General features: G+C 43.1%; 1 protein-coding gene across 1 annotated transcript in view; it reads left to right on the top strand.

Annotated features, from left to right (window-relative positions):
- LOC115152816 (integrin alpha-9) overlaps positions 1 to 25,113 on the top strand; it is a 151,918-nt gene that overhangs the window by 62,893 nt on the left and 63,912 nt on the right. The window contains exon 15 of the mRNA XM_029697656.1: positions 6,599 to 6,759. Coding sequence (XP_029553516.1) covers positions 6,599 to 6,759 — 161 coding nt within the window. The remainder of the gene's footprint in view (positions 1 to 6,598; positions 6,760 to 25,113) is intronic.

Genomic DNA, 25,113 nt, shown 5'->3' on the forward strand with positions numbered 1-25,113 from the left:
ACTGATTAGGATCAAGAAGGTCATTCTGAGAGAGATAGCAGGAGAGCTGGCCAAGGACGGCACGTTCAAGAGTTTTGGAGAGAAAAGAAAGAAGGGATACTGGTCTGTAGTTGTTGATATCGGAGGGATCGAGTGTAGGTTTTTTCAGAAGGGGTGCAACTCTCGCTCTCTTGAAGACGGAAGGGACGTAGCCAGCGGTCAAGGATGAGTTGGTGAGCGAGGTGAGGTAGGGGAGAAGGTCTCCGGAAATGGTCTGGAGAAGAGAGGAGGGGATAGGGTCGAGTGGGCAGGTTGTTGAGCGGCCGGCCGTTTTTAAGGTGCACTACATGACCAAAAGTATGTGGACACCTGCTTGTCGAACATCTCATTCCAAAATCATGGGCATGTCGTGTCTTTGGCTATGCCGGATTAAGTGATAGGACATGCTAACTTATAAAATGATTTCTCTGTAATTAATATTACCTGATTAAGCTAATCATGTAAATGTAATTAACTAGAAAGTCGGGGCACCACGGAAGAACGTTTATAGAGCCGTTATCTTCCGAATAAACTCTTAAAATACTTAGTAATATTTTACATCGATAGCAGTCAATCTTAACCCTTATCTTATTTTCAGTCTCATAATGAAAGTTGTAAATTCTTGGTTATCTTCACGAACCCTGGCTAACAAGTTGAATCAGCAATACAAAATTGGGTTTAATTATTTATTTACTAAATACCTAAACTAATCACACAGAATACAAATGATGTCATACAGAAAACGTCCCGGTGGACGGAACCTGGTTACACAAAGGAAAGGGGGGTTGGGCTTGAATGAAAGAGCGGGAAGATTTAGGAACCACAAACAGCAGCTATGCTATCGTAAATACATTACCTTATGCATTCTAAATTCCCGCCCATTTGGAAAAGGAAAATGCAATAAATATTTACTCTGAGCTGCGCTTCGGTAGATTGGTCGTAGATGCTGGCCGGGTTGGCCAACAGATCTTCCTGTACTCGGAACAATGTCTCTGGTGGTAAATTGGATACGTGGTGGTATCTTCGTCCGTCTGTTAGACTGGATCCGTCGTCCGTCCTTTCCTAGCCCCCGTCTACAGCGGCCGCTGCTAACTCAACGGCTAGGAAGTATCACTTCTGTAGTGAATAAGCTCAAAGTTCATACCAGTTCATACCATAGCTCACGCCGAGGTTGGCTTAGTTCTGTCCTTGATATGGTTTAGTTGACATGTGTGTCCTTCTAACGTAGAGGCTGCAGACCTCACGTACTGGAACCACGGTTATCTTTTCGTCAAAGGCTTATATAGTAGAGAGGGGGGAAGGATGTGTTTCATCGTTTATAACCCCTCCTCTTCACAGGGGTGGGCCACTGATCAAGCAGGGCACTTTCCTTATGAAAACCCAAATCTCTCATTTGGAAGCTAAAATTACATTTAATCTCCTAACAAACAATTTCAATATCAAACATTTCAATTGCATAACAATTCCATGTGACTCTGATAACTAGAGGGTGTATACTTTCCCAGGTACAGTTTATGTCGTCCTGTCATCAGTCATAATGTCACAGATAACAATGAACTGACATCCATACTCATTACGTTATCAAGCATATTTCCAACTGGTTTTATTACCAAAATATGGTTCCTTTCCCCATTTGTTTGATGTTCCCAGACTCTCTATATTTAACAGGACAGCAGTCCTTCAGTAGGGTCAGTAAGAGAGGGGAAGGGAGAAAGGTATTTATGGGGGGGGTCATAAACCTTACCCACAGGCCAACGTCATGACAGGCATTAAAATGGAGTTGGTCCCTCTTTTGCTGCCGTAACAGCCTCCACTCTTTTGGGAAGGCTTTCCACTAGATGTTGGAATATTGCTGCAGGGACTTGCTTCCATTCAGCCACAAGGGCATTAGTGAGGTTCGGTGATTAGGCCTGGCTCGCAGTCAGCGTTCAAATTCAACACCACTGTATGCTGTAGCGTTAAGATTTCCCTTCACTGGAACTAAGGGGCCTAGTCCGAACCAAGAAAAACAGCCCCAGACCATTATTCCTCCTCCACCAAACTTCACAGTTGGTACTATGCATTGGGGCAGGTAGCGTTCTCCTGGCATCCGCCAAACCCAGATTAGTCCGTCAGACTGCCAGATAGTCAAGCGTGATTCATCACTCCAGAGAACGCGTTTCCACTGCTCCAGAGTCCAATGGTGGGAGCTTTACACCACTCCAGCCGATGCTTGGCATTGCGCATGGTGATCTTAGGCTTGTGTGCGGCTGCTCGGCCATGGAAACCCATTTCATGAAGCTCCCGACAAACAGTTATTGTGCTAACGTGGCTTCCAGGGGCAGTTTGGAATTTGGTAGTGAGTGTTGCAACTGAGGACAGACAATTTTTACACGCTTCAGCACTCGGCAGTCGTGTTCTGTGAGCTTGTGTGGCCTACCACTTCGCGGCTGAGCCGTTGTTGCTCTAGATGTTTCCACTTCACAATAACAGCACTTACAGTTGACCAGGGCAGAAATTTGACTAACTGACTAGTTGGAAAGGTGGCATCCTATGACGATGCCATGTTGAAAGTCACTGAGCTTTTCAGTAAGGTCATTCTACTACCAATGTTTGTCTATGGAGATTTTATATCTGTGTACTCGATTTTATACAATGTGGCTGAAATGGCCAATTTGATGGGGTGTCCACATACTTTTGTATATATAGTGTATTTGTGACCAACAGATGCATATTTGTATTCCCAGCCATAGATTAGGGCCTAATTCATTCATTCCAATTGACTGATTTCCTTATTTGATCTGTAACTCAGTAAAATCTTTGAAATTTGTAGCATGTTGTGTTACATTTTTTTCAGTATATAAATCTGAAGCATCCGTTTGGCATTTCCAAACACTACCAAATATGGTGATGAGAGGAAGCCCGGTGGCAGGCAGTGGGAGAAAATGGAGCGAGATGGATTTTGTCTGGCATTCGGCTAATTTTGTCATCGATGAAACATTTTAGCTCCGTACAGTTTTCTGTTCCCAAAACTACAATCTGTTACAACAGAGTAGACTAAGTTTTGTAGACTTTCCACTTTGCAAAGTAAAAAAAATGCTTTGTTTAGTAAGAGTGCAATGGCAAATTGAGTTGTTGCACACACACACTTCAGAGTAGGCGTTCCGTAGCGGAAATATGCAAATACATGCTAAAACACGCTAATAGGATCTCGCTAGCTTGTGCTTGGCTCTGCCCACCTCTTTGCTTTTTTCTGCCCATTATGATTGATTTGCTCCCATTGGAAATTACAGGCTGTGGTTTATCTTGGGTTAGTTATATTTGGTTTAGGTGTGGTCCTGGTTGACTGTTTAGGTGTATTGTGGTTGTGGTCATGGTTGTGTCTGTGGGTTTGGTCATGCTTGATCCCCCCAAGACAGGGAAGTAGCCTGCTGGTATTGTTTGGTAATGACGCCTGGGCCGGTAATGAACACTCAACGCCCCTCCTTTCCGCCTGGCAGGATGAGCTCATGGAAGGCGCTCCCGCACACGCATAGGCGTGCACACGTGGAATTAATCAATGTCACACACACACACACACACACACACACACACACACACACACACACACACACACACACACACACACACACACACAGAACCCTTTTGGTTGTGACTGGGGTGTATGCTGCTATTCCTCCCACTGTTTTACAGCATTTCACCACTCTCAGGCACTTACTGCAGACTGTGTGTGTGTGCTCGTACGCGTGTGTGTATGCGCGACGCTGATTCATTCCACGGATTTCATAAAAATAATGTCTGTTTGGAAATGAAAATATTGGTGATCAATATCAGAGAAGGTTTTGTAATCTAAGTCTAATTGCTGCAAAAAAATGTATAGCTGTCAATTAAAAAGCCTGTATTCACCTTTGATAACAAACTGGAGAACAGAACTATGTCCCTTTGGTATATTATAAAGTTCTAAAAACAGAGATGTTTGACAGCGTTTGGATGTACTGAGCACAGCAGACATTAGGAACACCTTCCTAATATTGAGTTGCACCCCCTTTTGCTCTCAGAACAGCCTCAATTAGTCGGGGCATGGACTCTACAAAGTGTCTGAAGCGTAATGTTCATAATGTTTTGTATACTGAGTGTATGTTGATCATCTTGGATAATGTTTTGTATTTGTGTTGTTTGTGAAGTAGAGAAACAATTTAAAAAAATGAATTGTCAAAAAAAAGCCTCTTGCAAACTCCTTAAAAGGCCTGGAGTAAACATGTAATGTTTATGATTTGTGTATTTAAAATAGATCGATGAAGTAGTTTATTTTAGACTGATGAATCCACCAACATGTCAATGGAAATCATGGGTGTGAGATGTTTTGACAGGGTGTTTCTTACTCAACGGTGTTACCAGTCAGAGAAGTCCATTTCTTGTTTTGAAATGAATGTCTGTCTGTTTGACCCTGTGTGCATTTGTTTTGTGTGTGTCTATTTATGTGTGTGTGTGTGTGTGTGTGTGTTTGTGTGTGTGTGGACTACATGAGGACTTCTCCAACTAAGGCTGGACCTGAAAAAGATCCACCTTGGATCCAAACATTGCTACTTTGACAAGGTGCTATTAGTAGCCTGACTTTTCCCTGTCTTTTTCCTCTCTAATACATTTTTTTTTAATTTTGTATTTATTTCACCTTTATTTAACCATGTAGGCTAGTTGAGAACAAGTTCTCATTTACAACTGCGACCTGGCCAAGATAAAGCAAAGCAGTTCGACACATACAACAACACAGAGTTACACATGGAATAAACAACCATACAGTCAATAATACAGTAGAAAAAAGAGATCTGTAACAGTGTGTGCAAATGAGGTAGGATAAGGGAGGTAAGGCAATAAATAGGCCATGGTGACGAAGTAATTACAATATAGCAATTAGACACTGAATGGTAGATGTGCAGAAGATGAATGTGCAAGTAGAAATACTGGGATGCAAAGGAGCAAGATAAATAAATACAGTATGGGGATGAGGTAGTTGGATGGGCTATTTACAGATGGGCTATGTACAGGTGCAGTGATCTGTGAGCTGCTCTGACAGCTGGTACTTAAAGCTAGTGAGGGAGATATGAATCTCCAGCTTCAGTGATTTTTGTAGTTCGTTCCAGTCATTGGCAGCAGAGAACTGGAAGGAAAGGCGGCCAAAGTAGGACTTGTCTTTGGGCGTGACCAGTGAGATATACCTGCTGGAGCGCATGCTATGGGTGGGTGCTGCTATGGTGACCAGTGAGCTGAGATAAGGTGGGGCTTTACCTAGCATAGACTTGTAGATGACCTGGAGCCAGTGGGTTTGGCAACAAGTATGAAGCGATGGCCTGTGGGCCTCTCTCCCCCATGTTTGTGTTTGAATGTATGAAAGTCTGATTAGACTGTGTGAAGTGAGACATGACCTAGCTCTAACTAACCCATGTGTCTCTCTCTGTCTCTCCCCAGAGTTGTTGTATAACCTGACAGCTGGTCTCTCTCTGTCTCTCCCCAGAGTTGCTATATAACCTGACAGCTGGTCTCTCTCCTCTCTCACCAGAGTTGCTGTATAACCTGACAGCTGGTCTCTCTCCTCTCTCCCCAGAGTTGTTGTATAACCTGACAGCTGGTCTCTCCTCTCTCCCCAGAGTTGTTGTACAACCTGACAGCTGGTCTCTCTCCTCTCTCCCCAGAGTTGTTGTATAACCTGACAGCTGGTCTCTCCTCTCTCCCCAGAGTTGCAGTATAACCTGACAGCTGGTCTCTCCTCTATCCCCAGAGTTGTTGTATAACCTGACAGCTGGTCTCTCCTCTCTCCCCAGAGTTGCTGTATAACCTGACAGCTGGTCTCTCCTCTCTCCCCAGAGTTGCTGTATAACCTGACAGCTGGTCTCTCTCCTCTCTCCCCAGAGTTGTTGTATAACCTGACAGCTGGTCTCTCCTCTCTCCCCAGAGTTGTTGTATAACCTGACAGCTGGTCTCTCTCCTCTCTCCCCAGAGTTGTTGTATAACCTGACAGCTGGTCTCTCTCCTCTCTCCCCAGAGTTGCTGTATAACCTGACAGCTGGTCTCTCTCTGTCTCTCCCCAGAGTTGTTGTATAACCTGACAGCTGGTCTCTGTCTCTCCCCAGAGTTGTTGTATAACCTGACAGCTGGTCTCTCCTCTCTCCCCAGAGTTGCTGTATAACCTGACAGCTGGTCTCTCCTCTATCCCCAGAGTTGCTGTATAACCTGACAGCTGGTCTCTCCTCTCTCCCCAGAGTTGTTGTATAACCTGACAGCTGGTCTCTCCTCTCTCCCCAGAGTTGTTGTATAACCTGACAGCTGGTCTCTCCTCTCTCCCCAGAGTTGGTGTATAACCTGACAGCTGGTCTCTCCTCTCTCCCCAGCGTTGTTGTATAACCTGACAGCTGGTCTCTCCTCTCTCCCCAGAGTTGCTGTATAACCTGACAGCTGGTCTCTCCTCTCTCCCCAGAGTTGTTGTATAACCTGACAGCTGGTCTCTCCTCTCTCCCCAGAGTTGTTGTATAACCTGACAGCTGGTCTCTCCTCTCTCCCCAGAGTTGTTGTATAACCTGACAGCTGGTCTCTCCTCTCTCCCCAGAGTTGTTGTATAACCTGACAGCTGATGTGGATAAGAGGCAGAGGAGCCAGTCTTCCCGAGTGTACTTTATTCAGAACGGAGGCCAGATCAGCTTAATGAGCAACGAGCTCAGTCTGGACATCAACAGAGAGGATTGCCAACAGTACACTGCATATGTTAAGGTGAGTCCCTAGAAGTCGTTTATTGTTTGTCGCACTGCTGTGCTTTATCTTGGCCAGGTCACAGTTGTAAATGTGAAGTTGTTCTCAACTGGCCTACCTGGTTAAATAAAGGTGAAATAAAATAAATAAATAAAATGTGGACCTGTGGTTAGCAATGCCAAGGTTGTGGGTTCAATTCCTGTAGAGATCACATAAGATAGGTCCCTTTTCCTCAGAGCAGAGTGTCCCCAGCGGTCAAAGCTCGTTGCAATAATTATCCATTTTTTTGTCATGAAGTCATGGTCAGGTTGTATAAGGAAGTTTGTTTAACGTCAAAAAGACATCTTCATCTGGTTGACCAACAGAGACCAGTGGGTTGTAGTCTCACGCACCAGACTGTGTTGTGTGCCACCAGGTTAAGGTGATAGAATACTGTATGATGACTTCTCATCCAGAAAACATGTTTACAACTAGATAGGATGTCATTAAGATGTCATGTGCCCTAATGTTGCCCTATTGGTCCCAGATAGCTGGTTCAGTTGGAGCTATTGTGTCCATGTCCTCCACTGAACTCTTTCTCATGGCAACTGGGTTACTCAAGCAGTGTTTGTCAAGCTGTTTTCTTTCTGTTTGTTTTGATGTTCTGAAGCGACGTTCAATCTCCATAGCATCTCCAGTGGCAACTTCCATTCAGTCTTAATAGTTTTGACAGTCAAAACAATGTTTCAATTGTAGCCAAGGCAAACAAAACAAAGGTGAATCATATTGGCTATAATCATAGTTCCCTCTCATTTTTTTTCAGCACTGAGCAAATTTCAGGTCTGCTGAGCTCAAACTTCAACGTTGTGAAAGTTCTGTGCAACTTTCAACACGCGTTTACAGTGAACACTGAGGCTGAACCCACTTTAAGTTACAGTTATAACAGTGGCCAAGTATTCTACTGTGGCTATTTTATCATAATGTAGTCCTACCAGAGTGGCCTACAATCAATAACAATGGAGAAAAATGCATCCCATAACATTCTATCATTCAGCCTACAGTAGCAGCAATGTGTGGTGTTCAATGTAGGCCTACATTACATGAGACTTTTGAAAACAACATGCAGGGCTTGACATTAACCTGTTTATCCACTTCACCTTCAGACAAGGTGACTGAAATGTGTTGTTTGACGCAAGAAACCACAAAATAAAATTAATCAGTCAAATTATGCTACCCTCTGCCTATTGGCTACTTAGCTTATTCAAGACTGTCTCAAAATACAACACTGTCCCTTTAAGACATAAAAAAAGCTCTTTACCTGACTCGCTTTTCAAAGATGGCTAGAAGTGCTCTTGTAGGAAGCAACCACTCCCCCATTGTTGTCTAGAAATGAGATATAACTGTGCTAATAACTAATTAGCAAAGAATATTAAAAACTTCTTCAGCCTACCATCCCGTTAGCGGGATCATTTTCCAGCGAAAACTCCTAGCGACATTAGCATAACGAAATTCTATATTTTATTTTTTTTCAAATATAGGGCTGTCTCATATCGTTTTATAGATACACCTCTCTTGAATCGACCCTCGTTGTCCGATTTCAAAAAGGTTTTACAGGAAAAGCACAATATTAGATTATGTTAGAGGAGTACATGGTAAAAGTCGCATCATATGAATTTTCCGAGCAAGCACACCCATCACATATAACCAAAAAACAGCTAAATGCAGCACTAACCTTTTACAAACTTCATCAGATGACACACCTAGGACATCATGTTACACACAGCATGCAATCTTTTGTTCAATAAAGGTCATATTTCTATATAAAAACAGCATTTTACATCGGCACCTGAGGTTGACTAACAATTTCCCATAAAATGCGTCCCGGGAAACAGTGCTACAATTTTATAAATAACTATTCGAAAACGATTTTTTTTTTTTTATATTGTCAATCTAAGATTTATAGATGAATATCTCTTGAAAACACCAGTCAAAACAGATTTTAAATTAACTTTACAGGGTAATCACACTTTGAGATCAAATGGGATGCGATACCCAGAAATTGAGCTTGAAAACCTAGCTCGGCGCCACCTGTGAACAATAGCACGTAACATCTGATATTGTATAATATCGCCAATAATCCCTCACCTTTAGTTGTCTTCATCAGAAATCACTTCCCGATGTCCCAGGTCCATGACAAATGTATTTTCGGTCGAAAAAGTCCATGCTTTATGTTCCATTAGCTTCCTCTTGTTAGCGCGTCCTAAGGCTGTAATCAAATGTCGATCCGTGGGCGGCAGCTGTCTAACGCAAAATGACTGTTTACGGTAAGTTAGGGTCGTTCAAACATGTCAAACGTTGTATCAAGTAATCGTCAGGGCCTGTTTCAACAAGAGAGCCAATCAGATTCAAGTGGGACGATTTCATTGTGTTTCAAAAAACTTCCAAAGGTGGGGGCAGACACGGCCGCCAACGTCACAATGCTCATGGCCCTCCGATTGTGACCAATTGCCACATCGTCTCTTTCACTGAGTTTCCACCGCAGAACCCTCAAAACACTTTGTAAAGACTGGGGACATCTAGTGGAAGCACTGGAAAGTGCTCAATTATCATTTTTTTACGTTGTGATTTATAGGTAAGGCTGTGAAGTCGAGTCCACAATTCAGATTTCCACTTCCTGGTTCAATCGGTCTCGGGGTTTTGACTGCCATACGAGTTCTGTTATACTCACAGACACCATTCAAACAGTTTTAGAAAATTTAGGGTGTTTTCTATCCATATAAAATAAGTATATGCATGTCTTAGCTTCTGACTTTGATTAGTAGGCCGTTGAAAATGGGAACGATTTTTTTCCAAAATGCGCTGTGGCGCCCCCTATCCTAGGGTAAGTCGAACAGGTTAAGAAATGTGCACAGGTGGCTAAATGCAGCTCTCGCTTTGATCTCTGGCATATCTATTTGCGACCCCTCATACTGTAAACACAGTCCAGTTCAAAGTGAATGGCACAGATCCATATATGGCAATGGTCTATTTGCGTATTGGCCTACTGCAGCTCTGATTGGTTAAGAGTATGGGCCTGAGTCGTGGCTGTCAATGCAATAAAATCCTACTCTGATGCGCTCTGCCTACAACAAAATCTCTTGCACAGTTAGTTTTGCATACTAAGTCTTGCATAGTTTTTTTTTTCTTCAGTATGTTACATTGAAAGTGGCTAATATTGTGTTGATTCGAGCACAATTTCCACAGTGGAAACGTTGATAGTGTTAACTCGAGGGGAAAACTCTAGAAAGTTGAGTGAAGTTCAGTTTCGTGCTTCTCTGTGAGGGCTGATATTTCTTCTGCATGGCAGTCTGAGGGGAGCTGCGCGAAGCTTAGAGGGAACATTGGCTATAATATATATTGGCTATAGGTGTGTGTGCTTGCGTGTGAAAGTTCAACAGTTGTCTGGTTGAGTGGTTTTACCCTGCAGCTTGCTGGGTCAGGGCAAATGTGACATACAGGCAGTCATAACAGTTAAAACAACACTGTTTACTTTCTGACTGTGCTATCATCTCCAAATGGATAGAAACAGTAGGTGGTAGAGTAGCTATATTTCACAGACCACATAGATAAGTAGCTAAGGTGCAGGAAGATATGTGTCTTAAACTGGAAACTGAACCCTCCACACGCTCACTGGTGGAGCCATGCAAATTTCTGTTATTTAATTTCCAAGCCTTCGGTCACCATAGTAGACCTTTGTCACTATTGTCAGATAGTTTCAGTCAGAGCTCTAGGCTAAGTTTTAATACTGTAATTTGCATGCATCTTAATGTGCAGACAAGCTTCTTGTCTGGAGTAGGAACAGTAGAAAGTCACATAAATAGTAGGTTACTGTATCGTAACCTGCTGATTCAGAGGCAGCCTTAGAGTGGACCTACAGTATGTCCTGAGGCCTGAGGGCGTCCACGTATGTCTCAACTCCTGCTAATGGAGACCAGAGGTCCCACCCCACACGGAGCCTGTGCATTTCACTGCCATTCTCTACAGTGGACCCCAGGCTAATTTCTCCCTGGGAGGCTGAGCCTGACTGAACTCAATTCCATTCTATCCTTCTCGCCCTCTCTCTGCCCCCTCCCCTCCCCAAACAATCCTGGGTTCAAACACTATTCGAAAACACTTCAAGTACTTTATATGTGCTTGACTGAGCTTGCCTGGCTTAATGGACCAATAGAATAGTACACAGAACTGCAAACCCCGCCCATCTGGCACTCCAGGCAGGCTAAAGCAAATGCTCAAAGTGTTTGAAACATTTCGAATATATTTCGTGTTAGAATCCAGGTCTGCTACCCTGCCGGACAGCCCATAGTGTTAGAATCCAGGTCTGCTACCCTGCCATACAGCCCATAGTGTTAGAACCCAGGTCTGCTACCCTGCCATACAGCCCATAGTGTCAGAATCCAGGTCTGCTACCCTGCCATACAGCCCATAGTGTTAGAACCCAGGTCTGCTACCCTGCCATACAGCCCATAGTGTTAGAACCCAGGTCTGCTACCCTGCCATACAGCCCATAGTGTTAGAACCCAGGTCTTCTACCCTTCCATACAGCCCATAGTGTTAGAACCCAGGTCTGCTACCCTGCCATACAGCCCATAGTGTTAGAACCCAGGTCTGCTACCCTGCCATACAGCCCATAGTGTTAGAACCCAGGTCTGCTACCCTGCCATACAGCCCATAGTGTTAGAACCCAGGTCTGCTACCCTGCCATACAGCCCATAGTGTTAGAACCCAGGTCTGCTACCCTGCCATACAGCCCATAGTGTTAGAACCCAGGTCTGCTACCCTGCCATACAGCCCATAGTGTTAGAACCCAGGTCTGCTACCCTGCCATACAGCCCATAGTGTTAGAACCCAGATTCTTCTACCCTGCCATACAGGCCATAGTGTTAGAACATACAGCCCTGGGATGAGTATACCTCACTACATGATGTGAGAGACTTTGAACAACACATCATAACACCATTATGGAGCCTTTAACATCCAGTCTGTCCAGTGAAGTGGAGTTTGTGGAACTCCTAGATGACTATATACAGTAGTCATTGATAATTAGACACTTATGGTTGTTACTCCTAATTGAACACTGTGACCAGACAGAGCATAAACTGTTAGCTTCAACTGTGACAATTGTAGGTATACACACAATAGATCTGCGATGTGAGGTATTGTAATGTTAATTCCCAATGTAAACGTGGTCAACATCTTCTATACAGCAATATCTCTATTTTTGGCATCCCAAATGGCACCCTATTCCCTTTATAGTGCACTACTTTTGACCAGAGTCCTATGGGGCGTAAATGCACAATAAAGGGAATAGGGTGCCATTTGGGACGAAGCCTCTATGTTTCTGGGTGTGCAGTAGTGTACTGTAGATTAGCGATCTGGTGCGTGTCACATACATAACTAACTGGCATCTCTCTGTCTCGGTGTACTGTAATGTACTAGGTGGGATTAACACTCTTCCACTAAAGCTGAGAGTGGGATTCATCAGGCCAGAACCACATGTCACCATAGAATTGATCTGTGTAGTAGAATAGAATAGAAGAGCATAGAATATCATTGAATTCCCTTATGAGGGAATTTGTTAAAAAGCATTGTCAATGTAAAATAGTTTGATTAAGCAGAGATCAGAGGAACACTCGGTCTGGTTTGTGGAGTTAAATAGTGTTCGAATTGTGGTGCCAAAATTACACTTTCAAAATAACCTCTTGGTAATAGCATTCTTTCTAGTCAATGAACTAGTATTCAAAGGTGTGACATTTTTAATAACTTTCAATATTATAATAATATAACCTTTGGTGTTTATCTTTCTTTTTTAGGTAGTCAAAGGTGTGCATTACATTTATTAGATTTCTTAACACCTTTTCACACACACACACACACACACACACACACACACACACACACACACACACACACACACACACACACACACACTCACATCTTGTGTGTGTAGAAATGTTGAGTTTGAATTGGCTTGTTGTCAGTTTGATGAAGTGTGTGTAAGCCCAGCCCATGTAAGCATGAGGTGTCTGGTAGTGTGGCTGTTTAGTCTAGCCAGGCTAGTAATGGTTATTGTTGGATTGAACGGGTAGATTTTCCTGCGTTTGTTGTGTGGCGTAAGAAACACACAATACTTCTATACAGTTCTATATATTAGTTTTTTTACAGTTCTCTACATTAGTTGTATACAGTTCTCTAAATTAGTTGTATACAGTTCTCTACAGTTCTCTAAATTAGTTGTATACAGTTCTCTACATTAGTTGTATACAGTTCTCTACATTAGTTGTATACAGTTCTCTACGTTAGTTGTATACAGTTCTCTACATTAGTTGTATACAGTTCTCTACATTAGTTGTATACAGTTCTCTACATTAGTTGTATACAGTTCTCTACATTAGTTGTATACAGTTCTCTACATTAGTTGTATACAGTTCTCTATGTTAGTTGTATACAGTTCTCTACGTTAGTTGTATACAGTTCTCTACGTTAGTTGTATACAGTTCTCTACGTTAGTTGTATACAGTTCTCTACGTTAGTTGTATACAGTTCTCTACATTAGTTGTATACAGTTCTCTACATTAGTTGTATACAGTTCTCTACGTTAGTTGTATACAGTTCTCTACATTAGTTGTATACAGTTCTCTACATTAGTTGTATACAGTTCTCTACGTTAGTTGTATACAGTTCTCTACATTAGTTGTATACAGTTCTCTACGTTAGTTGTATACAGTTCTCTACATTAGTTGTATACAGTTCTCTACATTAGTTGTATACAGTTCTCTACATTAGTTGTATACAGTTCTCTACGTTAGTTGCATACAGTTCTCTACGTTAGTTGTATACAGTTCTCTACGTTAGTTGTATACAGTTCTCTACGTTAGTTGTATACAGTTCTCTACATTAGTTGTATACAGTTCTCTATGTTAGTTGTATACAGCTCTCTACGTTAGTTGTATACAGTTCTCTACATTAGTTGTATACAGTTCTCTACATTAGTTGTATACAGTTCTCTACATTAGTTGTATACAGTTCTCTACGTTAGTTGTATACAGTTCTCTACGTTAGTTGTATACAGTTCTCTACGTTAGTTGTATACAGTTCTCTACGTTAGTTGTATACAGTTCTCTACGTTAGTTGTATACAGTTCTCTACGTTAGTTGTATACAGTTCTCTACGTTAGTTGTATACAGTTCTCTACATTAGTTGTATACAGTTCTCTACATTAGTTGTATACAGTTCTCTACGTTAGTTGTATACAGTTCTCTACGTTAGTTGTATACAGTTCTCTACGTTAGTTGTATACAGTTCTCTACGTTAGTTGTATACAGTTCTCTACGTTAGTTGTATACAGTTCTCTACGTTAGTTGTATACAGTTCTCTATGTTAGTTGTATACAGTTCTCTATGTTAGTTGTATACAGTTCTCTACGTTAGTTGTATACAGTTCTCTACGTTAGTTGTATACAGTTCTCTACTTTAGTTGTATACAGTTGTATACATTAGTTCTATACATTAGTTCTATTCAGTTCTATACATTAGGTGTGTACAGTTCTATACGTTAGGTGTATAAATTATTATGTGGATTATAATGAATGAACATTTTTGTAGGCGTTGATCCATTTTTCACAGAAAATGATATGCGACAACAGTGATCTCATGAAGATAGCAGATCTGTATGTGGAAAAACTGTATCAGAGAGAGAAACAGATTAGTTTACACAGATGGATCTGATTTTGATTAAACAGTTGATCAATTCATCTTTAGTCAACATTTTCATCTAACATGTAATGGACTTAGATTTGACATCCTTACACACAGTGAACACATGGACTAACAGAGATTACACAACCCCACGTCTATCAGAGAAAAACACCAGGAATGATCACTCACTCAGTAAATCACATGACATTATGGAGCGCCAGTTCATTCATAGTGAAATCATATAATGTGTTTCATATTGATGTTTTGGGTGGCGGGGGAACGGCTGTGCAAAGGCATGCCAGAGTTCCAGATGAACTTTGGTTATTTGAGCTGAAATAAATGACACACTTCTTACTACAGTCATACCTCACATTCTAGAGATGGACACCGGGGATGTTCTAATGGTGAATGATATGGGTGGTTGAAAGGAGCAGGTGTGTGTGTGTGTGTGTGTGTGTGTGTATGTGTGTGTGTGTGTGGGTGTGCGCGTGTGTGTGTGTGTGTGTGGGTGTGCGCGTGTGTGTGTGTGTGCATGTGATTGTGTGGGTGTGTGTGTGCATGTGGGTGTGTGTGTGCATGTGATTGTGTGGGTGTGTGTGCATGTGATTGTGTGTGGGTGTGTGTGTGCATGTGATTGTGTGTGGGTGTGTGTGTGCATGTGATTGTGGGTGGGTGTGTGTGATTGTGTGCGTGTGCTTGTGGGTGGGTGTGTGTGTGCATGTGATTGTGGGTGGGTGGGTGTGTGTGTGCATGTGATTGTGTGTGCGTGTGCTTGTGGGTGTGTGCGTGTGCATGTGATTGTGGGTGGGTGTGTACATGTGATTGTGGGTGTGTGTATGTGTGCATGTGATTGTGGGTGGGTGGGTGTGTGCATGTGATTGTGGGTGGGTGTGTGTGTGCATGTGATTGTGGGTGGGTGTGTGTGTGCATGTGATTGTGGGTAGGTGTGTGTGTGCATGTGATTGTGGGTAGGTGTGCGTGTGATTGTGTGTGCGTGTGCGTGCATGCTGAATGATATGGTTGGTTGAAAGGACCGGGAGGGGTGTGTGTGTGTGTGTGCATGCAATTGTGTGTGTGTGTGCGTGCTGAATGATATGGGTGGTTGAAAGGAGCAGGAGTGGTGTGTGCGTGTGAGTAAGTGACTGATTTCAAGAGCTGAATTTTCTCCACCCTTAATTTTCAAGTGTCACATTCTCACATTAATTGTTGTGCAATTGGCACATCAACTCTTTGGTTGTCTCTCAGTTTACTGTACATCAGTTAACCTTGAAATGTATCATGAAATAGCTTGCAGGTTTAGCTCAGTGTTCATCTACTTTTTGCATCTGGATATTATACTAAACCTGGATGTTATACTAAACCTGGATATTATACTAAACCTGGATATTATACTAAACCTGGATATTATACTAAACCTGGATATTATACTAAACCTGGTTGTTATACTAAACCTGGATATTATACTAAACCTGGATATTATACTAAACCTGGATATTATACTAAACCTGGTTGTTATACTAAACCTGGTTGTTATACTAAACCTGGTTGTTATACTAAACCTGGTTGTTATACTAAACCTGGATATTATACTAAACCTGGTTGTTATACTAAACCTGGATATTATACTAAACCTGGATATTATACTAAATCTTAAGCACTCGTTGTCTTCGAGGACAGAGCTGGACCAGCATATCCTGTACTTTTGACAGCTAGTCTAACTTGTTGTGATATGGCCATCAACTACCAATCTACCATTGAAATGAGATGACTGGAACGGACAAAACCATTCATCCTATTTACTATGTATATGACACACAGGATGGGATGTTACAACGTTTTAGCTTTAACCTATCTCTACCCCCCATCTCCACCAGTTGTCAGGCTGGAGGTCGCCTTTCTGCGTCACTATGACGTCTTCACTTTATTTTAGTGTTGACAGACAGATGACCAAGGTCCAACCATCATAATAGATTGATGGGCTTATAAATAAAGTAGAGCCAGGACACTGCTACAAGATATTTAATATTGCCAGCCAAGGCAAAGTTATTATGGGATGTACTGGGGACATATAGGGCAGAGAGAGTGGACATTAGGCCAGGAATGTGGGGCACCAAGTGCAGTTCCTAGACAACTGTTAGGGGGCTGGGCTTGAGCTTCGTGTCTTCATAAGTGTCTGTGTCGCACTGCTTTGCTTTATCTTGGCCAGGTTACAGTTGTAAATGAGAACTTGTTCTCAATTGTCCTACCTGGTAAAATAAAGGTGAAATAAAAAAAAGAAAGATCCTCCTTAGAGACTGTAATGGACCTAATAGCTTGCTACACTAGCTAGCTATACCACTCTTTAATGACCGCAAATGGCAGTGGCCCTTGTCAGAAGTTCACGACACATACTGTATTCATACCACCACAGGGCTGTGAGATGGGCTTGTTGAAGCATAAATATGCATATGAGGATGGATTGCCGATGCTGTAAACCTACCACATGTTGTGATCACAGAGACTGTTTGAGAAGGAGTATGGTATGCCTAATAAAGCTATCCATGTAGGAGAAACATGACATTCACTAAAGACCCTGGTAGATTCCAGAATGCTAAATGGGACGTCATCTAAAGTCTTCATGAGTGGAACACAGTTTAGTTTAGCTGCTACGTCATCGCATCACATTACACCACTCCACTATACTATATCCATGGACAAATGAAGTACTCCCTCCGCTTCTGTACCCGAGCAATATTAAAACACTGAGAGACTGACTCCCAGAGACACCCCTGCCTACCACACACTATGAGACTGAGAACATCAGCCATGCCACTGGCACGTTCCTAGCCAGAGCCAGAGCCACACGGTACCACCACTACCACACTGCATGCTTTGTTGGCCTCCTTATACAGTTCTGCAGCAGTAAGACATTTTCAATTCCCTCGATGCCATTCCACTGGTTTCATTTACCGCTGGCCAAGAAAGCTGATATAATAACTCACACACACACACACACACACACACACAAACACACACACACACACACACACACACACACACACACTTAAACACCAACATACACACACACAAACACGGAGAGAAAGCTGATACAATGAATGGACAGGGCAGGAGGAAGAAAATAGCATCCAGCTGGTTTCTGTTAAAACAAGGCAGCACCACTATATTTATAAAGCATAGGATGGAAAAATATTAAAACCCATAGAGGCTGTCTCTCTATTCCCTATATAGTGCACTACGTTTGACCAGGATTTATATAGGAAATAGGGTGCCATGTGGGACTTAGTCAGAGTATAGGAGTGTAGGCTACAGAAATAAATACAGTGGAAACATGGAATGAATCCTGTTCTTGGAATATAGCCTTTGATAAAAATGCACTGGCTGCAAGTATCTGGCTGGACATTATTGAGCTGATTAGGCAATATGACAGCACTAGATTTTAGCATACTAATGTGAAGGATTTCTCATGTGGGTTTGACAGCATTGACTGGGTCATTCTAATCTCAGTCACAGTCTGATTTATTTTGTAAGGTGACACATCAAATACTACATTTAAGGGATACTTTGGGAATTTGGCAATGAGACCCTTTGTCTACTTCCTCAGAGTAACTCGTGGATACCATTTTTATGTCTATGTATCCAGTAGGAATGAAGTTAGAGGTAGTTTCGCAAGCCTAACTCTATGGTACAGTACATGAACAAAGGTATGAGGACACCTGCTTGTCGAACATCTTATTCCAAAATCATGGGCATTAATATGGAGTTTGTCTCCCCTTTGCTGCTATAACAGCCTTCAATCTTCTGGGAAGGCTTTCCACTAGATTTTGGAGCATTGCTGTGGGGACTTGCTTCCATTCAGCCACAAGAGCATTAGTGAGGTTGGGCACTGATGTTGGGCGATTAGGCCTGGTTCACAGTTGGCGTTCCAATTCATCCCAAAGGTTTTCGATGGGGTTGAGGTCAGGGCTCTGTGCAGGCCAGTCAAGCTCTTCCACACCGATCTCGGCAAACCATTTCTGTATGGACCTCGCTTTGTGCACAGGAAAATGTCATGCTGAAACAGGAAAGGGCCTTCCCCAAACTGTTACCACAAAGTTGGACACACAGAATCATCTAGAATTTCATTATATGCTGTAGCGTTAAAATTTCCCTTCACTGGAATTAAGGGGCCTAGCCCGAACCATGAAAAAAAACAGCCCCTGACCATAATTCCTCCTCCACCAAGCTTTGGCACTATGCATTGGGGCAGGTAGCGTTCTCCTGGCGTCCGCCAAACCCATATTCGTCCGTCAGACTGCCAGATGTTGAAGCGTGATTCATCACTCCAGAGAACACGTTTCCACTACTCCTGAGTCCAATAGTGGTGAGCTTTACACCACTCCAGCCGACGCTTGGCATTGCGCATGGTGATCTTAGGCTTGTTTGCGGCTGCTCGGCCATGGAAACCCATTTCATGAAGCTCCCGACGAACAGTTCTTGTGGTGACGTGGCTTCCAGAGACGCTTGGACAGGATCTGATGTGTGTTTTCTGATAACAGGCTGTGGTTAAAGTTCTGGCCTTTGAAATGTTACTAGAAAGGAGGATAGCCTATAGCTTCTGAACAAATGGTTATGGTGAACAGGGGGTACAGAGGGCTGAATGCTTTACATTGGGCCTCTTGCTCTCTCTTTCCCCGAGCTAGCATGTATATGCATGTGTTATATTAGTCAGTGATTATAACTCAGTGTTTATCACCTGCCTCCAGGCTGGTCTCCTATGGGGCCATGGGAACACTGAAAGACTGAGTCAGTTCAACCACACACACCCAGCCTCGACCCTGGCTCCGACCCCAGCTCTACTTCTTATCTACACTGGCTACTTACCCTGGCTCTACTTCTTCTCTACCCTGGCTCCACACCCTGGCTCCAACACCAGCTCTACTTCTTATCTACCCTGGCTACTTACCCTGGCTCGACTTCTTCTCTACCCTGGCTCCACACCCTGGCTCCAACACCCAGCTCTACTTCTTATCTACCCTGGCTACTTACCCTGGCTCTACTTCTTATCTACCCTGCCTCCACACCCTGGCTCCAACACCCAGCTCTACTTCTTATCTACCCTGGCTACTTACCCTGGCTCTACTTCTTATCTACCCTGGCCCCACGCTGGCTCTACTTTTACCTACCGTGGCTCCACATCCCAGCTCTACTTCTCTACCCTGGCTACTTACCCCAGCTCTACTTCTTATCTACCCTGGCTACTTACCCTGGCTCTACTTCTTATCTACCCTGGCCCCACCCTGGCTCTACTTTTACCTACCGTGGCTCCACATCCCAGCTCTACTTCTCTACCCTGGCTACTTACCCCAGCTCTACTTCTTATCTACCCTGGCTACTTACCCTGGCTCTACTTCTTATCTACCCTGGCTCCACACCCTGGCTCCAACACCCAGCTCTACTTCTTATCTACCCTGGCTACTTACCCTGGCTCTACTTCTTATTTACCCTGGCTCCACACCCTGGCTCCAACACCCAGCTCTACTTCTTATCTACCCTGGCTACTTACCCTGGCTCTACTTCTTATCTACCCTGGCTCCACACCCTGGCTCCAACACCCAGCTCTACTTCTTATCTACCCTGGCTACTTACCCTGGCTCTACTTTTACCTACCGTGGCTCCACATCCCAGCTCTACTTCTCTACCCTGGCTCCACACCCCAGCTCTACTTCTTATCTACCCTGGCTTCACATCCCAGCTCTACTTCTTATCTACCCTGGCTCCACACCCCAGCTCTACTTCTGATCTACCCTGGCTCCGATCCTGGCAACTCACCCTGGTTGTTGCTGGAAGCGCATACTCCTGCTATCACAATACTGTGTTTCCTGTATGTAGACGGGGTCTGGCCTATGGGGAATATAATTAAAACATGCACACATCAGAGATGTATTTAATGTACGGCACAGCAGACCTGGGTTCAAATAGTATTCTAAGAGATTTTAAATATTTGATCTGTGTTTGATTGTCCCTGCCTGTTGCAATGGAATGGAAGAAATGTCCCAAAATGGCAAAATATGCCCACCTGGCACTCTAGGCAAGCTAAAGCAAACCCACAAATAACTCAGGTCTGGAATGCACCACAGCCAGTGCCCTGGCCCCATTATACAGCAATTGTGAAAGATTTATATCTATCTGTGAACAAAACACAGTGCTAAGTGACTGTTGTTCAAATGTTCCAAAATAATGGATTCAAGAATAACAATGAATGTCCCAGTAAAATTGTCCCTAACAGGCTTTTGACCAAATCAACTGCAGGCTACAGGAAGCATCTGGAGCGCTCTTCAGTCAGTCACCAGAATGGGAGAGAGCTCTGACAGACAGGGCTGAGCCAGGCTGGATACATGTTAAAACAATACCCAACATATCTGCTTATCGCTATCCACTGCTATCTGGTACTCCCTTTGATATGGTATCAGAAGTTCTTTGTTTGCCATATGTATGGATAATGTGGTGATCTGCAGCCACCCAACCAGGTTTAGAAAAGGTGCAGGAGATAATTACATATTTGTTACAGTATATGCTGTAATTTGAAATCTTTTTTTTTTTTTCTCACAAAGAGCTTTGGTCTGTAAAACTAATGTATTTGTCCAATCAGATGCAGAGAAGTGGAAATCAAAAGCTTCCTTTTTAAGTTTCGAATAGTCATTGTCAAGATGACACAGAAAGTTGATCTCTCAAAGACAGGAAGTCTTCAACCTTCAGGAAGTCTTCAAAGTCTCTTGTTGTACATTCAAAACTGCAACAAAGAACGTAATTAACTACCATTTGATATAGAATTCGGTTACACTTATTTTTTAAAGCCTACATGTATAAAGCTTTATAATGTTGAGTGCCAAGTTTAGGTCTTCCCTGTGGCTCAGTTGGTAGAGCATGGTGTTTGCAACGCCAGCATGGTGTGTGCAAAGCCAGGATTGTGGGTTCGATTCCCACGGGGGGCCAGTACAAAAAAATGTTTTACAAAAAAAATGTATGAAATGTATGCATTCACTACTGTAAGTCGCTCTGGATAAGAGCCTCTGCTAAATGACTAAAATGTAAATGTACATACTGAGCAGTATAATCAGAAAATAATTGCAGAGCCGTAGGATGTCCTTCCTAGTTCCAGCCTCATACCGCTACAGCTATGGTCCGTGATGGAGAGAAACAGATAGCAGGGAGTCTTCCTTTAAGTTATTAAGGTGTTACGACTGTGTGATCACGCTCTCCGTAGCCGATGTGAGCAAGACCTTTAAACAGGTCAACATTCACAAGGCTGCGGGGCCAGGCAGATTACCAAGACTTGTACTGCGAGCATACACTGACCAACTGGCAAGTGTCTGAACTGACATTTTCAACCTCTCCCTGACTGAGTCTGTAATACCAACATGTTTCAAGCAGACCACCTGTTCCCAAGAACACTAAGGAACCTGCCTAAATGACTACGTCTGTAGCCATGAAGTGCTTTGAAAGGCTGGTCATGGCTCACATCAACACCATTATCCCAGAAGACTTAGACCCACTTCAATTTACATACCACTCCAACAGATCCACAGATGATGCAATCTCTCAACACCATAGTGCCCTCAAAGCTCATCACTAAGCTAAGGACCCTAGGACTAAACACCTCCCTCTGCAACTGGATCCTGGACTTCCTGACGGGCCACCCCCAGGTGGTAAGGGTAGGGAACAAGACATCCGCCACGCTGATCCTCAACACAGGGGCCCCTCAGGGGTGCTTGTTCAGACCCCTCTTGTACTCCCTTTTCACTCATGACTGCATGGCCAGACACGAATCCAACACCATCATCAAGTTTGCCAATGACACAACAGTGGTAGGCCTGATCACCGACAATGATGAGACAGCCTATAGGGAGATCAGAGACCTTGCCATGTCATGCCAGGACAACAACCTCTCCCTCAACGTGATCAAGACAAAGGAGATGATTGTGGACTACAGGAAAAGTAGGACCGAACTCTCTGTTTATAATCTATGCATAGTCACTTTAACTTTACCTACATGTACATATTACCTCAATTACCTCAACTAACCGGTGCCCCCGCAAATTGACAATGTACCAGTACCCCCTGTATATAGCCTCGCTTGTTATTTTACTGCTGCGGTTTCATTATTTGTAACTTTTATTTTCTATTTTCTACTTATCTATTTTTTACTTAGCACTTTTTTTTTCTTAACTTCTTAAAGCATTGTTGGTTAAGGGCTTGTCTTGTAAGCATTTCACTGTAAGGTCTGCAGCTGTTGTATTCAGCATGTGACAAATACAATTTGATTTGATGGACTTATTGATGAAGCCGGTGACTGAGGTGGTATACCCTTTCAATTCCATTGGATGAATGGAGACAGTTGAAACACAGCTGGGATTCATAAAGAGAGACACACACACACACACACACACACACACACACACACACACACACACACACACACACACACACACACACACACAGGTTTTCTCTGTGTGTGTGTGTGTGTGTGCCTTTATGAATCCCAGCTGTGTTTTAACTGTCTCGGGTCCTGAATACCTTCTACATGATGTGACCGAGCTCATTAAGGTTTACTGTAACACACACACACACACACACAGGGCCATTGTTTCAGAAAGCAATTAAACCATTCCCGATCATATTCTCTTATGCCCATAAGCATAAAGGTGATGTATGTAAGCATGTGAACTTCAGGACCTGCATCTAAACATTTATTTACATGTTTAGATAACAATGAATATGTTCACATGGACAGCAGGGACCTGATCCAAGATCAGCACTCCTACTCTAAAACACTTGATAAATACACCCCGGGGCTGATTGGAGCAGTAGTTCCCATCTGGGAGTATTGTTTGACATTTATCTTTATAGCTGTTAGGTTTTAATGTACCTACATGACAGAAATGGCTAATTACTCTACTGTACATCATGGCCAATATTACTGTACATGTTACTGACCGGTATTCTTTTAGATGATAATGATGACATGAAAGCGAACATACTCATAGATCAAGAGTTCAAATGTGTTTGTGACATTTGTAGCTGTTAGGTTTCAATGTACCTACACAACATTTATCTTTATAGCTGTTAGGATTTAATGTACCTACATGGCATTTATCTTTATAGCTGTTAGGTTTCAATGTACCTACATGACATTTATCTTTATAGCTGTTAGGATTTAATGTACCTACATGGCATTTATCTTTATAGCTGTTAGGTTTCAATGTACCTACACAACATTTATCTTTATAGCTGTTAGGTTTCAATGTACCTACATGACATTTATCTTTATAGCTGTTAGGATTTAATGTACCTACATGACATTTATCTTTATAGCTGTTAGGTTTCAATGTACCTACATGACATTTATCTTTATGGCTGTTAGGATTTAATGTACCATGTGACATTAATCTTTATAGCTGTTAGGTTTTAATGTACCATGTGACATTAATCTTTATAGCTGTTAGGTTTTCATGACAAATGTCACAAACACATAAAGATAAATGCCATGTACCCTCTGTAGTGCCTTGCGGTCAGAGGCCGAGCAGTTGCCTTTTCAGTCTAGTTGTGCCCTCTTCACGACTGTGTTGGTGTGCTTGGACCATGTTAGTTTGTTGGTGATGTGGACACCAAGGAACTTGAAGCTCTCAACCTGCTCCACTACAGCCCCGTCGATGAGAATGGGGGCATGCTTGGTCCTCCTTTTCCTGTAGTACACAATCATCTCCTTAGTCGTAATCACGTTGAGGGATAGGTTGTTGTCCTGGCACCACATGGCCAGGTCTCTGATCTCCTCCCTATATGCGTCGTTGTCAGTGATCAGGCCTACCATTGTTGTGTCATTGGCAAACTTAATGATGGTGTTGGAGTCGTGCCTGGACGTGCATTCATGAGTGAACAGGGAGTACAGGAGGGGACTGAGCACGCACCCCTGAGGGGCCCCGTGTTAAGGATCAGCGTGGCGGATGTGTTGTTACCTACAATTCCCACCTGGGGGCCACCCGTCAGGAAGTCCAGGATCCAGTTGTAGAGGGAGGTGTTTAGTCCCAGGGTCCTTAGCTTAGTGAATATCATTCTCACATAGGTGTTCCTTTTGTCCAGGTGTGAATGGGCAGTGTGGAGGGCAATAGAGATTGCATCATCTGTGGATCTGTTGGGGCAGTATGCAAATTGGAGTGGGTCTATGGTTTCTGGGATAATGGTGTTGATGTGAGCCAAGACCAACCTTTCAAAGCACTTCATGGCTACAGACGTGAGTACTACGGGTCGGTAGTCTTTTAGGCAGGTTACCTTAGTGTTCTTGGGCACAAGGACTATAGTGGTCTGCTTGAAACATGTTGGTATTACAGACTCAGACAGGGAGAGGTTGAAAATGTCAGTGAAGACACTTGCCCGTTGGTCAGCGCATGCTCAGAGTACACGTCCTGGTAATCCGTCTGGTACTGCGGCCTTGTGAATGTTGACCTGTTGAATGGTCTTACTCACATCGGCTGCGGAGAGCGTGATCACACAGTTGTCCGGAACAGCTGGTGCTCTCATGCATGGTTCAGTATTACTTTCCTCGAAGCAAGCATAGAAGTAATTTAGCTCGTCTGGTAGGCTCGTGTCACTGGGCAGCTCGCAGCTGTGGTTCCCTTTGTATTCTGTA

Source organism: Salmo trutta, chromosome 18 (genome assembly GCF_901001165.1).
Source record: "Salmo trutta chromosome 18, fSalTru1.1, whole genome shotgun sequence".
NCBI lineage: Eukaryota > Metazoa > Chordata > Actinopteri > Salmoniformes > Salmonidae > Salmo > Salmo trutta.